Source organism: Hoplias malabaricus, chromosome 1 (genome assembly GCF_029633855.1).
Source record: "Hoplias malabaricus isolate fHopMal1 chromosome 1, fHopMal1.hap1, whole genome shotgun sequence".
In the NCBI taxonomy this organism is placed as follows: Eukaryota; Metazoa; Chordata; class Actinopteri; order Characiformes; family Erythrinidae; genus Hoplias; species Hoplias malabaricus.
The window spans coordinates 60,392,366-60,404,134 of record NC_089800.1 but is presented as its reverse complement, the minus strand read 5'-3'; the positions used below and the strand labels follow the sequence as shown (position 1 = coordinate 60,404,134).

The following is an 11,769-nucleotide window of genomic DNA, read 5'->3' as shown; positions in this document are numbered from 1 at the left end:
TCCTACCTCAACCTTTACCACACTGGCCTGTCTGGTGACTAAGGCTGTACCTAGTCCGACTGGCACTGTAAATGCATGCAAAGTGTCACCAGTTCTATGTGAACATCTGCTACATCACCAACAATCCCAACGGCATCTCTACGGTGCATTTCCCCAAATAATCTGTGCTCTTCTTATCCACAACCACTGATTAGACCTTTCAGCTGTTTTTGATAACTACTTCACAGCTGCCCTTAGTTTCTGGCACCTGATGCTGATGCTTATACATAATCTATAATTAGGGTATTCACCTACTCACTGTCCAACCTGTCTTCATCACCAAACAATTCTTGCCAGGAAATCTTCTGCTTCTCTAGATTCTCCCATCGAAGCCACTGGCCTTGTTTTGCCTGTAACACTGCTGTTACACAATGTGCCTCCTCCTCCTCCTGCTCACAAATAAATCTAGTCATCATTTGCCTTCTCTCTGGTGATGTGGCCTTACTAAAAGCTTTCCACGAATCACCTGACCCAAGGCCTGCTCTTCTGATTGGACTTGGCCAATCACATCCCTTAGTTCTAATGAGCTCCTGGCTACCTGCACGACCACTTTTGGATTCCACTTCTTTCCTGTTTTTGTCATTGGCGCTGCTGCTTTTACCACTGCATCTTTCGATCCTGACAAAATCATCATAGATTTTAAAAGTGCATTATATATTTTCAATACAGCATCATTTATACTTATTATGTAGGAATCTGAAATCTAGTGCTAGCTGCTAGTGACTTACTTCACTGAGAAGCTGTATGAATTTCAGCCAGAGACATAATTTTAGCTGCTCTTCATATTGTGTAAAATATTCATGATGAATAATCCAAAAGAAATGCTCCACAATTACTTAAATCTTTTTACATTTCTTTCCACTGATATTAAAGAAGGTTTTTTCTTTCTCTTGTAAACATACTATATTGAGATACATGTGTTTATAATTGGACAGCAGTGATATTCATAAACCTACACACAGAAACACACACACACACCCACAGCTCTTATTTCTATATTCGAGCCACTCTGTATAGCAGTAATATTCTATATTAAAGCCAAAGAGACAATGCAAATGTAACTGTGATTAATTTCCAAAATATTTGCAATTAATTACTTACCTTTTTTAGTGACAGCACTAATAATTATGCTAAATTCGGAAAAAAAATTTCATTCAAAACATTGTGGTTGGGTTTACATGTTAGAGTAGCCGAATTTAGCTTCAGCAACCAATCAGATCTGTCTTAAGGTCTTTGTGTTTTCTATGGGAAAACCCTCAACTATAAACAACAACAATTCAATGATTCATTCACACATCATCTGTAACCGCTTATCAGGTTCAGGGTTGTGGTGGGTCCAGATTCCGGAATCACTGGACGCAAGGTGGGAACACACACTGGAGGAGGTGCCTGTCCTTTGCAGGGAGACACAAACTCACACATGGACACTTCTGAGTGGCCAATTCACCTACCAAAACCCCCGGGGCTCGAACCCACAACCCCAGGACCCTGGAGCTGCAAACACTACCTGTTGTGCCACAGTGCCACCATTATTTTAATTTAAATCTATTTTCTATTTTTTATGAAGTCTTGATTTCATATGCATGGTATTGGAGTGTTCACCAGCAGTTTTTTGATGGCAGAAATTTTTACTGTTTCACTAACAGTTTATAGCAGATTAGTTCTACCTCCTACAGTCATAACAATTAATAATTAAATAAACATCTTGTAAAAATAATTGTAGGCTGATTACATGATGTCAGTGACACTAATACCTGGTATTGTGTGGAGCGGGACAGATGTACTATAACATGGCACTAGCACTTGTTTCTGATTATCAATGGAGCTAATTGGGGTATGGCTAGCAGTAATGCTAATAAGTGTATGGTTAGTAATGGAGTAGGAGCTACCCTGCTGTCTGACTCTATAATGAGTGATGTCAGTACCTCATGTTGAGATGTGTAGGAGGAAAAGCCTGGTCAGCTTAGTCATGACACATGGACACAGTCTGTGTGCTAAGTCGTGTAGGTCTGGAGTCTAAAAAGTCTACTCCAAATCTTTATATTCTTGTATTAAACGAACAATGCAAATAATATTTAAGGAATATTTTTACCTTAAATTGACAGCTTCAAAATAATTGTGATGACTCACCAACCTGTACTAGTGTTCCTTTAACACAATTTTATTACCCTAATGACAGTTCTGACAACCACATTATTTCACCTCAGGGGTAAAGTGCTTCACATTAGATTCAGGTTAAGATGAGGACTGGAGAAGTCATACGTAACCTTTTATAAAGAATATATCACAATGGAGAACTTTTGAAGTAAATGGAACAACAGTAGTTTATTTTGTAAAGTAATGTTTATGATAATGTTTATGCTAACATTATGTTTGTATATTCAAATTATACATTTGTCATATAATTACGCTCATAAAGGGCTCATCAACTCATCATAGGTATATACATATCTTTAGTACGAAGATCAGTGACCTCAATTATTTTGCTCCTCAAAAATTGCCGTTAAGTAAATCTCCTTATATGTCAGTAAATTATAAATTGAAAAGAATGGAGATAAGATGGTTTTAGTTGGACAGCAATAATATGCTGCTTGATGCCTTAGACCGTGTTTAATGATAATTTGTGATAAAACTAATCATTCATTCATTATCTGTAAACGCTTATCCAATTCAGGGTCGCGGGGGTCCAGAGCCTACCGCAAGGCGGGAATACACCCTTGAGGGGGCGCCAGTCCTTCACAGGGCAACACAGACACACACACATTCACTCACACACTCACACCTACAGACACTTTTTGAGTCGCCAATCCACCTACCAACGGACTGTGGGAGGAAACCGGAGCACCCGGAGGAAACCCACGCGGATACGGGGAGAACACACCAACTCCTCACAGATATTCACCCGGAGCGGGAATCAAACCCACAACCTCCAATTCACATGCAGATATTTTTAATACAAAACAGTACCCAATCTTCTGTTTCAGATACTATTTTACCATTATCAACACTCTATTCAAGTTATTTCCATTTACATTTACAGCATTTAACAGACGCTCTAATCCAGAGCGACTCAGAAATGTGCATAGTGTTCAGACAGAATGTGTATCGTAGATAGTACAAATAGGTTAGGGTCCAAATTCCCTCTCAGCTCAGACGCTTGTCAGAACAAGGGCCAGTGATGATACCTAGAAAGAACAAAGAATATTAAGTGCAATACACAATACAATCTAGTCAGTGCTCATACCTAGAAAGAAAGGAGTGGGTGACAAAGAGATAGGTCTTCAGTCTGTGTTTGAAGACCACAATAGAGTCTGCTGTGCGCACAGCCAGTTGAAGTTTGTTCCGCCATTTGGAAGTGTCTTGACACTAGTCGTTCATGTGACTTTAGGGATGACAGGTCAAGTCGAGCTCTACCTGAAGCTTGAAGGGCTTGAGGGGCAGTTTGACTCTTGACCATAAGATGGGTAGGGGCTGGTCCATTCATGGCTTTGTAGGCAAGCATCAGAGTTTTAAACCTGATGCAGGCAGCTACAGGAAGCCAGTGAAGAGAGTGCAGCAGTGGAGTGACGTGGGTGAACTATGGAAGATTGAAGTCAAGCCGTGCAGCTGGATTCTGGATCAGCTGAAGGGGCCTGATGGCCCACAGAGGAAGACCAGCCATGAGTGAGTTGAAGTAGTCAAGCCTTGAAATGACTAGAGACTGGACAAGCATTTGGGCAGCATCCTGAGAAAGAAAGGGTCGGATCCTCCGGGTGTTGTACAGTAGGAATCTGCATGAGAGAGTCAGGTTTGTGATGTGGGTTGCGAATGATAGCTGGTCATCCAGAATCACACCAAGGCTCCATGTATCTCCAGATGGAACAATTGAGGAGTTCTCAAATGCGATAACAAGATCTTGGTGAGGACCGGCCGTTCCAGGGATGAAAAGCAACTCAGTCTTGCTAGGATTGAGCTTCAGGTGGTGAGCTGTCATCCAAGAAGAAATGTCAGTCAGACATGATTAGGTGCGACTGGAAGAAGGTGGGAAGGAAAGCATTAGACATGAGACATATATAGTTTCAGTGCTGGTTTGGGTTAGTAAATAATATTCACTCATTGTTTGTAACTGTTTATCCAGTTCAGGGTCATGTTGGGTCCAGAGCCTACCTGGAATCACTGGGCACAAGGCAGGAACCCACCCTGGAGGGGACACCAGTCATATGGCAACACACATACACACACTTATGTACACTTTTGAGTCACAAATCCACCTACCAATATGTGTTTTTGTACTGTGGGAGGAAACCGGAGCACCCGGAGGAAACCCACCTGGACACAAGGAGAACACACCACACTCCTCACAGACAGTCACCCGGAGTGGGATTGAAGCCAACACCTTCCAGGTCCCTGGAGCTGTGTGACTGCAACACTACCTGCTGCACCACCGTGCTGCCCAAGAAAATGTATTTAATTTAACATAATAAATTAATTTCTCTGACAAGAATCAAGCATTGCCAGGGAAGGACTAACTGGGGAGAACAAATATCAAGACCAGTTATTCCAGCTACTGTACACACCCAACCCCCAGTGTGTTTATTACAGATCCACAATGTATTGTGCAAAATGATGAAAAGTTTTGAACTCTATGCTCGCCCTTCAACATTGTAAAACTACAAGGTAGTATGAACAACTGTATAGTTTGATTATTGTTCTTGTCCCGCAGAGAGAGCCTGACTAATTCGCCATGAGATCAGTTTGTTGTTATTCTGGTGACTCTTTTTCCTGCCATGCATAATTCCATTTCCCTTGCTTGTATCACAGCCCCAACGTACCCGTCAAGAATCAGGCACTTTAATTGTGATATCACTTCCTACCATTCAAGGGCATTTCCTCAGGGAAGCATCTGGTGCTCTATCACAGAGAACAACAGAATGGTAAAGCAGCTGCTGGATATGTAACACAACTAACACTCCCAAGAGAAAGCATTTCACACACCTCTAGAAATCAATCAGCACTTGTTTGAAACCATTAGTGTTGAGTGTGAGATGCAGGCTGTTCTAAGTTGCTACTGTGGAGTTTTCCCAAGTGAACAGAGCAATGTTTCTTCCTCTGTTGACCATTCTGTGCTTAGTTCATCTAGGTATAGATCCGTTAAGAACATGAAGGAGGGCTGCTTCACTGAGAGCTCGTCTGTGTGAATACAGTGTTCACAAACAGAGGTCTCAGAATCATACACCTTTTGCTGCCTCTTAAGAATATACTTTTAAGTAAAGTGGCAAAGGTGAAACTGTATCAAATGAAACATGAGATTTCAGGGAGGTTTTGGGCGTTAATTGCTGAAGTCACTTGTTATCTGACCTGGGCATGGGTACATTATTTTCCCTGCCATTCTGTCTCACTTGCTTCATCCATCACTGCTGTGGGAGTTTGTCTGTGGAAGCGGGTTGAAAAGGCTTTGGTAATGTGAGTAGCTAATTCCTTTCAGAGTTTCTATTGTTTTGCTTTGCTAGCAACACCACCCTAGAGGAAGTGGGGCTCTTATCAAGGACCAGCACACTTCCTGTGCTTGTTGTCTTGGGAGGGACCTCACAGCTTAGCTAAGAAAGTTCATAAAAAACTAGATGGCCACAAACTCTCAGACAGTGAGAGCCAGGAGGCAGACAGAGAGGCACTGCTGACGGACACGAGGCACACGACAGAAACATGGATTACCACACTGGATTCTTTTTTCTGAACTTTCTGAACATTGTTTTTAGCATCTCTGATTCTTCCTACACTGTACACTTGAACAATTTATCTTTTGAAGATGCTGTGACCTACTGTAAGTCTACTGAAAGTTTTTTGACTTACATGGACAACCACGAGGAAATTTCAAAGATGATGAATGCAGTTGCAGACAAGGAAACACAAGGTGTAACTTCCTTTTGGATTGGTTTGAGGAAAGACTCTTCAGCATGTGTTGATAGCACATACCCACTCAGGGGGTTCTCCTGGATTGAGAAAGCTAGCAATGAATTTAAAAATTTTACCTGGAAAAATGAACCTGAAAAAACTTGCACATTTGTTCTGTGTGGGCTACTCTCAGTGGTGTTCCGTGGCTCTGAGGTGGAAAGCTGGCAGTTAGACTCTGAGAGCTGCAAGAAAAAACATCCTTTTATCTGCAGACGTAACATACAGAGTGAGGAGAGGAATTGCCCTAAGGCAAACATACATGAGTCTGATGTCACCATGCAGGGACTGGACAATCCTGACACTCTTCAAGTCATTTGTAAAGACAAGAGCAATTTCACACTGATTTGTTCAAAGAGCACAAAACAATGGATGCTAAAGGGCAACAAAAATGCAAGCATATCACATCTCTGCCAAAACTGTAAAAAGGGCTACAAAAAGAATGCACTTCAACTGTGTGTGGATGTAAATGAATGTGAAATGTCCCATAATTGCACACATAATTGTAAGAATACAGAGGGCTCTTATGTTTGCCAGTGTCCAGGAGGTAAAACTGAGGGTCCAGAAAACTGCAAGGAAACAGAAATCCAACCCACTGTCGAGGCCAGCAATAGTGATTTACCGGACACGACATCTCAACCACACAGTACAACTGAGAGCAGTGCTCACACTGTGGGAAAGACAGAAGATCCACTGAATATCATCGTCCCTTTGATTATAGCTTTGCTGATCTTCGTGGTGCTGGTCGTGATCATTGCGGGCATCATCAAGTGTTGCCTAAATAGACGCGCAAGGAAACAGGCCAAGGCAGAGGCCTCTAAGGAATCAATGGCCCTGAATGGATCAGACTCTGTACTGTAATTGTTCTCTGTAAAGAGAAAGTGAATCGAAAGTGAGGACCTTGGTGGAAATGTACAATTCAACGACACAGGCAGTGTTCTGTGGCTCAGTGACAGTAAAAGCACAATGGACGGCATAAGTCTGCGACCACACTGGAACTCTGGGTTTGTTTTCATGTACAGCTGGAAATAAATAACAGAAGGTTTTGGAAAGGTGGTCTTTGTTTGAAAAGGCCAGGGCTGTTTAGACGACTCTCTGGAGGATCTGACCTGACTCGTCAGAGGCTTTGGCACAAGCTTGTGGATATAATGCAGCTCAAGTGCACATTGATACTAAAGCAAAAGGGGGACAAACCACATACCAAAGAGTTTCTTTAACAGAGGAGGATCTGAACGAATAACTTGGTGATTGTTTGTAATGAAAAACAAATACAAAAACTGCTTTACTAATGATCTCAGACTCTGGGAGCACAGTACGCTTACCATTGATCGCACATTTCTTGCCGTATGAATTGTAGTCTGGAATAATTATTCTTGTCATATTTTAGTCTGAATTGGATGAGAAGTTTATATACTGGAGAGTAATATTATTTTGTACAGACTTAAACATCTAACTTTGTATCTGAGCTGTAATTGTGCGCCGGGATTCTCTTTTGATCTCAAACAGTAATGTGTTCATTTGTAAACACTGAAGTCTGTAATGGACTAGAGAATGTGGAAACAAATACAGCACAGATGTCATTTACGATGGTAATAAAAATCTGGATGTGTTCATTCAAAAAGTATTATTAAAAAAAAGTCCATATATTTACTTGTGTATTGTGTTCTATTAAAAATAGCAACAAGTTATAAAGTCTTTTGCAGATTAAAATAAGTTTTGAATAATGCGTTCTGCAGAAACATATTCCTTAGTGTATAGACGTGAAAGAAGAGGCCCACCTGATCAAACACGGCACATGAGGAACACTCATTTTCCTGCACGCATTTGCTTTAATGCACAGTAGGCAAGAAAATGAACACCACAGCACTAAACAGAACATCACAGTTCACAGGCTACAGCACTAGTCTCATGTCCTCATTAGTTTGCCTACCCTCCTTCAAGTGGTTTATAATAAATATGTAGAAGTTAACACCCCACCCCCCAGATGGCTTTTTGTTTGTAACGTTTTTGGCAGCATGTTTACAAAAGTGACTCGTAAAAACAGAGGGGCTGAGAACTGTCAGTCAGAGACTGTCCTGAAATAATTGCAGCCTATTTCTAATGATTCGACATCTGTCTTCTAGTCGAAATCCTCTGCAGATTTGTTTCAGCGTCACAGAAATGGGAAAACTGGTCTGTTGTGTTCCCACACAGAACGATGTGCTTTACTGAAAATCTAGGCCAGGCGTTTTCATAACTCCCATCCTAACACATTCTCAGCTTCAGTTTAGCACTCAAACCTATGGAAGGCTGTTCCTGCCTGAGCTTGTTTCCTTCATCCTGCTCCTTTGTTTCTGGCAGCAGTCGGTCTCAGTGCTGACTTCGTTTCTCAAAACAATGATGTGTTTTCTCCCAAAGAAAAAGACAATGTCGTTTCTTATTTCTCCCAAACAAACAGAAGGTTTCAAACAAAAGTTTTGTCATTTATCATGGCGTTGGATTAATACTTTCGAAATATTAATTCATTATTTTCTTAAAATACTCAGAAGTATAGTTACATTTCAAGAATCGTTAAGAGATATTCAGATAGGACTGTGACTGTCCATATTCTGAGATTTGTTTCCCCAGTCTGAGAAACCTAATCATGGGATTAGTATTCTACGTGTTTATCAATATTTTGTTATTATGTTATTTTGGCATTCTAAACATGAGTGTGAGATATGACACCCTGACATACAATAGATATATTTTTTATTATTAGATACTCACAGGTTATTGTGAGGTAAGCTATTGTTATGAGGCACTGATTCATTATTTTGAGATGAGTAGGTCAGTACTCTGTGATAGTAAATGATTATTCTAGGATACTGATAAAGCCGGCCAATATTTTGTTGCGTTTCCACACAGTGGGTAAACACTCTGACAAGCTAAGTCATTATTTTGAGATACCGAGCCATGTTTTGGACAAACAGCTGCCAGAAAAAGGAGATTTTTCCACCTCTGGCAGCCTGACGCCTCTCCTCTCACTCATCTAACTGACTCCTCATTTCTTTCTGACTCCTGTAACTGTCTCTTCCCTCTGACTCCTCTGCGAGCCTGGCCTCCTCTCTTCCAACTGACTCACCTCCTCCATTTGAACACTCTAACCAAGTCCTCTGTTCTACCCAAACCATCTGCCAGCCTGAGTCCTCTAACTGCCTCCTCTCCTCCGTTTGACTCATCTCACTGACTCCTCTAACGGACTCCCCTCCTCTGTTTGACTCCTCTCTATTGTTTGACTCCTCTAACTGACTCCTCTCTTCTCCTCTGCTGTACCTGACCCCTCTGCCAGCCTGAGTCCGCTGACTCCTCTACCCCACCTGACTCCTCTCCTCTATTTGACTCTTTTAACTGACTCGTATCTTCTTTGACTCCTCTGCCAGCCTGATCACTTTAGCCAACTTCTAAAGGAGTCTTACTGACTCCTCTTCACTGTTTGACTCCTCTAACTGACTCCTCTCATCTAACAGACTCCTCTTCACTGTTAGACTCCTGACTGAATCAGCTCCTCTGACACGTCTCTGTCTGACACCTCTCCTCTTCCTCACGCTCTGTCTCACAGTTACCTCTTCCATATAAACAGTATAAATCAGATTCAGAAAATCTAGAGTTGGCAAACATTTTAAGACTGATGCAACATACAACAGTGGAATTCGCCTACACACACACATACGCGCGCACACACACACACACATGCAGGAAAAGACGCGCTCGTGCGCTCATACACACACACAGACACACACGCACGTGTGATAAATTAAAGTAAGTACAGGAGTGTTGTGGCTGTGTCGGAGTCAGTGGGGCACTCCGGGCCGACGCTATAGTGTGGTAGTCCTGGAGGTACAGGTCCCGTTCCTGTAGGCACTGTCTGACTCCATATTGTCCGGCTGGAACTCGTCCACGCTGTAACCGCGGCTCTTCAGCGCCGTGGCGTAGTAGTCGATGGGCTCCTCGGCGGCGCTGTCCATCCAGCGCAGGCACAGGATCCTCTGGAAGGAGCGCTTGAAGTTGTCCGAGAGAAAGCCGTAGAGGATGGGGTTGGCGCAGCTGTTGGCGTAGCCCAGCACCACGGCGAGCTGACTGAGCGTGGCGTCGTGGCGCTCCACGAACACGTTGACCAGCTGCACGATGTGGAAGGGCATCCAGCAGATGACGAACACCGTGACCACCATCATCACCATCAGCGTGATCTTGCGCTCCGACTTCTTGCGCTGCTGCCAGCCCGCCTTCAGCGCCACCACGCGCAGCTTGACGATGATCAGCACGTAGCACAGACAGATGGCGACCACCGGGAAAAGGAAGCCCATGAGGAAGGCGTAGACCACGAAGACGGCCATCCACCGGCGCTGCGGCTCGGGCATCTGCATGTTACACGCCACCGAGCCGTCCGAGTTCGGCGTGGACGTGGAGAAGACGATGATGGGCAGGATGACCAGGATGGAGAAAGTCCACACGCCGAAGTTGACCATCTTGGCCACGGTGGGTCTCCGGTAGCGCGCGGCTTTGATCGGGTGCACCACGGCGACGTAGCGGTCCACGCTCAGCACGGTCAGGCAGTAGATGCTGGTGAACATGTTGATGGCGTCCACGCTCAGCACCAGGCGGCAGAGGAACGAGCCGAAGGGCCAGTGGTGCAGCAGGGAGGAGGTGACCAGGAACGGCACGCTCAGCATCAGCAGCTCGTCCGCGATGGCCAAGTTCAGGATGTAGATGTTGGTGGCCGTCTTCATCTTGGCGTATCGGAAGATGACGTAGATGACCATGGAGTTGCCGCAGAGTCCCACCAGGCAGACCACCGAGTAAACGAAGGAGATGAGAATGGCGCTGCCCTGGGACTCGCCGTGCGTCTCGTTGCCGGACGCGTTCAGAAAGGCGGCGTCCTCCGCGCTCTGGAGCGAGCCGTTGGCCAGCATGCTGACCCTGCGTGCGCTCTCCGGGTCAAACGGCAGCCGAGGGACCTCAGATCATTTCCGTCTGGCTCGGACTGAAGCCCCCCAGGCGCAGTAGATGCAGAAGCATCATCGTAATCGTCGTCATTATAGTCCTCGTCGTCCTCCTCCTCCTCTTCCTCGGCTCTGCAGCGTGGGATGCGTTTTAGCACCATGGAGAGTTACTCCAGCAAACAGCCGCTCGACTTACATTTACAGACGCAACGTCACACGCTGCAAAGTGACGTGGCTTTGGGACTCGATAAACTCACTCTCTCTCTCTCTCTCTCTCTCTCTCTCTCTATCTCCCTCTGTCCCCTCACGTCACATCACCTGTCACGACTAATGATGTGCATCACCTGCTCTTTAATAACAGCACTAACAGCCAGCAGTGTTTAACTTCCCCTCACAGACTGTTAATGTTGCAGAATGTAGTCCTTCAAACTGTGGGGCTGGATCCCTTTGAAGACATGCCACCTTTACTAAGGACAATCAGAAACTCCCCAAGTACTAAGCAGACCCAGGGCTCCTGTCTCTGATTTGAAGTGAGTTTCTGCTGCAGGATCCTTGTTTATACCTGGCACCATATCAAAACACAACAAGGAAGTTTCAGTGTCCTGCTGGAGCTTCTGTGGTCAGGAAAAAGGGGCTGCGTAACCTACATTTCTCCTGGTCTTTATACATTCACTCCTACAACGTTTGTATGGTCCCATAACCCACAAACCCCCACCACTTTGAGACTTGCCTTTAAGACTGAAATATGTTTACACCCATAAACATTACACCTACTCCAAACAATTCCTGGCATCATTTACAGTAACACTTTCCTTTAATGACGGTTTGTTATTGTTTTACT

General features: G+C 44.1%; 3 protein-coding genes and 1 pseudogene across 7 annotated transcripts in view; 1 reads left to right on the top strand and 3 right to left on the bottom strand.

Annotated features, from left to right (window-relative positions):
• Positions 1 to 3,283: 3,283 nt before the first annotated feature.
• On the bottom strand, positions 3,284 to 4,036 carry LOC136673697 (uncharacterized; annotated as a pseudogene).
• The window catches only part of ttc6 (tetratricopeptide repeat domain 6), a 41,327-nt gene continuing 33,514 nt past the window's right edge, over positions 3,957 to 11,769 (bottom strand). For all 5 annotated transcript variants that reach the window (XM_066669297.1, XM_066669321.1, XM_066669307.1 and 2 more), the window contains one exon: positions 3,957 to 4,049. In XM_066669297.1, the coding sequence (XP_066525394.1) occupies positions 4,040 to 4,049 (10 nt within the window). In that variant the 3' untranslated portion in view covers positions 3,957 to 4,039. The remainder of the gene's footprint in view (positions 4,050 to 11,769) is intronic.
• On the top strand, positions 5,656 to 7,598 carry clec14a (C-type lectin domain containing 14A). Its single transcript, XM_066669388.1, has one exon. The coding sequence runs from the start codon at positions 5,722 to 5,724 to the stop codon at positions 6,826 to 6,828; it is 1,107 nt and encodes a 368-aa protein (XP_066525485.1). The 5' UTR covers positions 5,656 to 5,721; the 3' UTR covers positions 6,829 to 7,598.
• On the bottom strand, positions 7,788 to 11,091 carry sstr1a (somatostatin receptor 1a). The gene has a single exon (XM_066669399.1). The coding sequence runs from the start codon at positions 10,896 to 10,898 to the stop codon at positions 9,804 to 9,806; it is 1,095 nt and encodes a 364-aa protein (XP_066525496.1). The 5' UTR covers positions 10,899 to 11,091; the 3' UTR covers positions 7,788 to 9,803.

Bases quoted from the DNA above. Each gene is read 5' to 3' on its own strand.
- sstr1a (XM_066669399.1), bottom strand. From the start codon at position 10,898: ATGCTGGCCAACGGCTCGCTCCAGAGCGCGGAGGACGCCGCCTTTCTG.
- clec14a (XM_066669388.1), top strand. From the start codon at position 5,722: ATGGATTACCACACTGGATTCTTTTTTCTGAACTTTCTGAACATTGTT.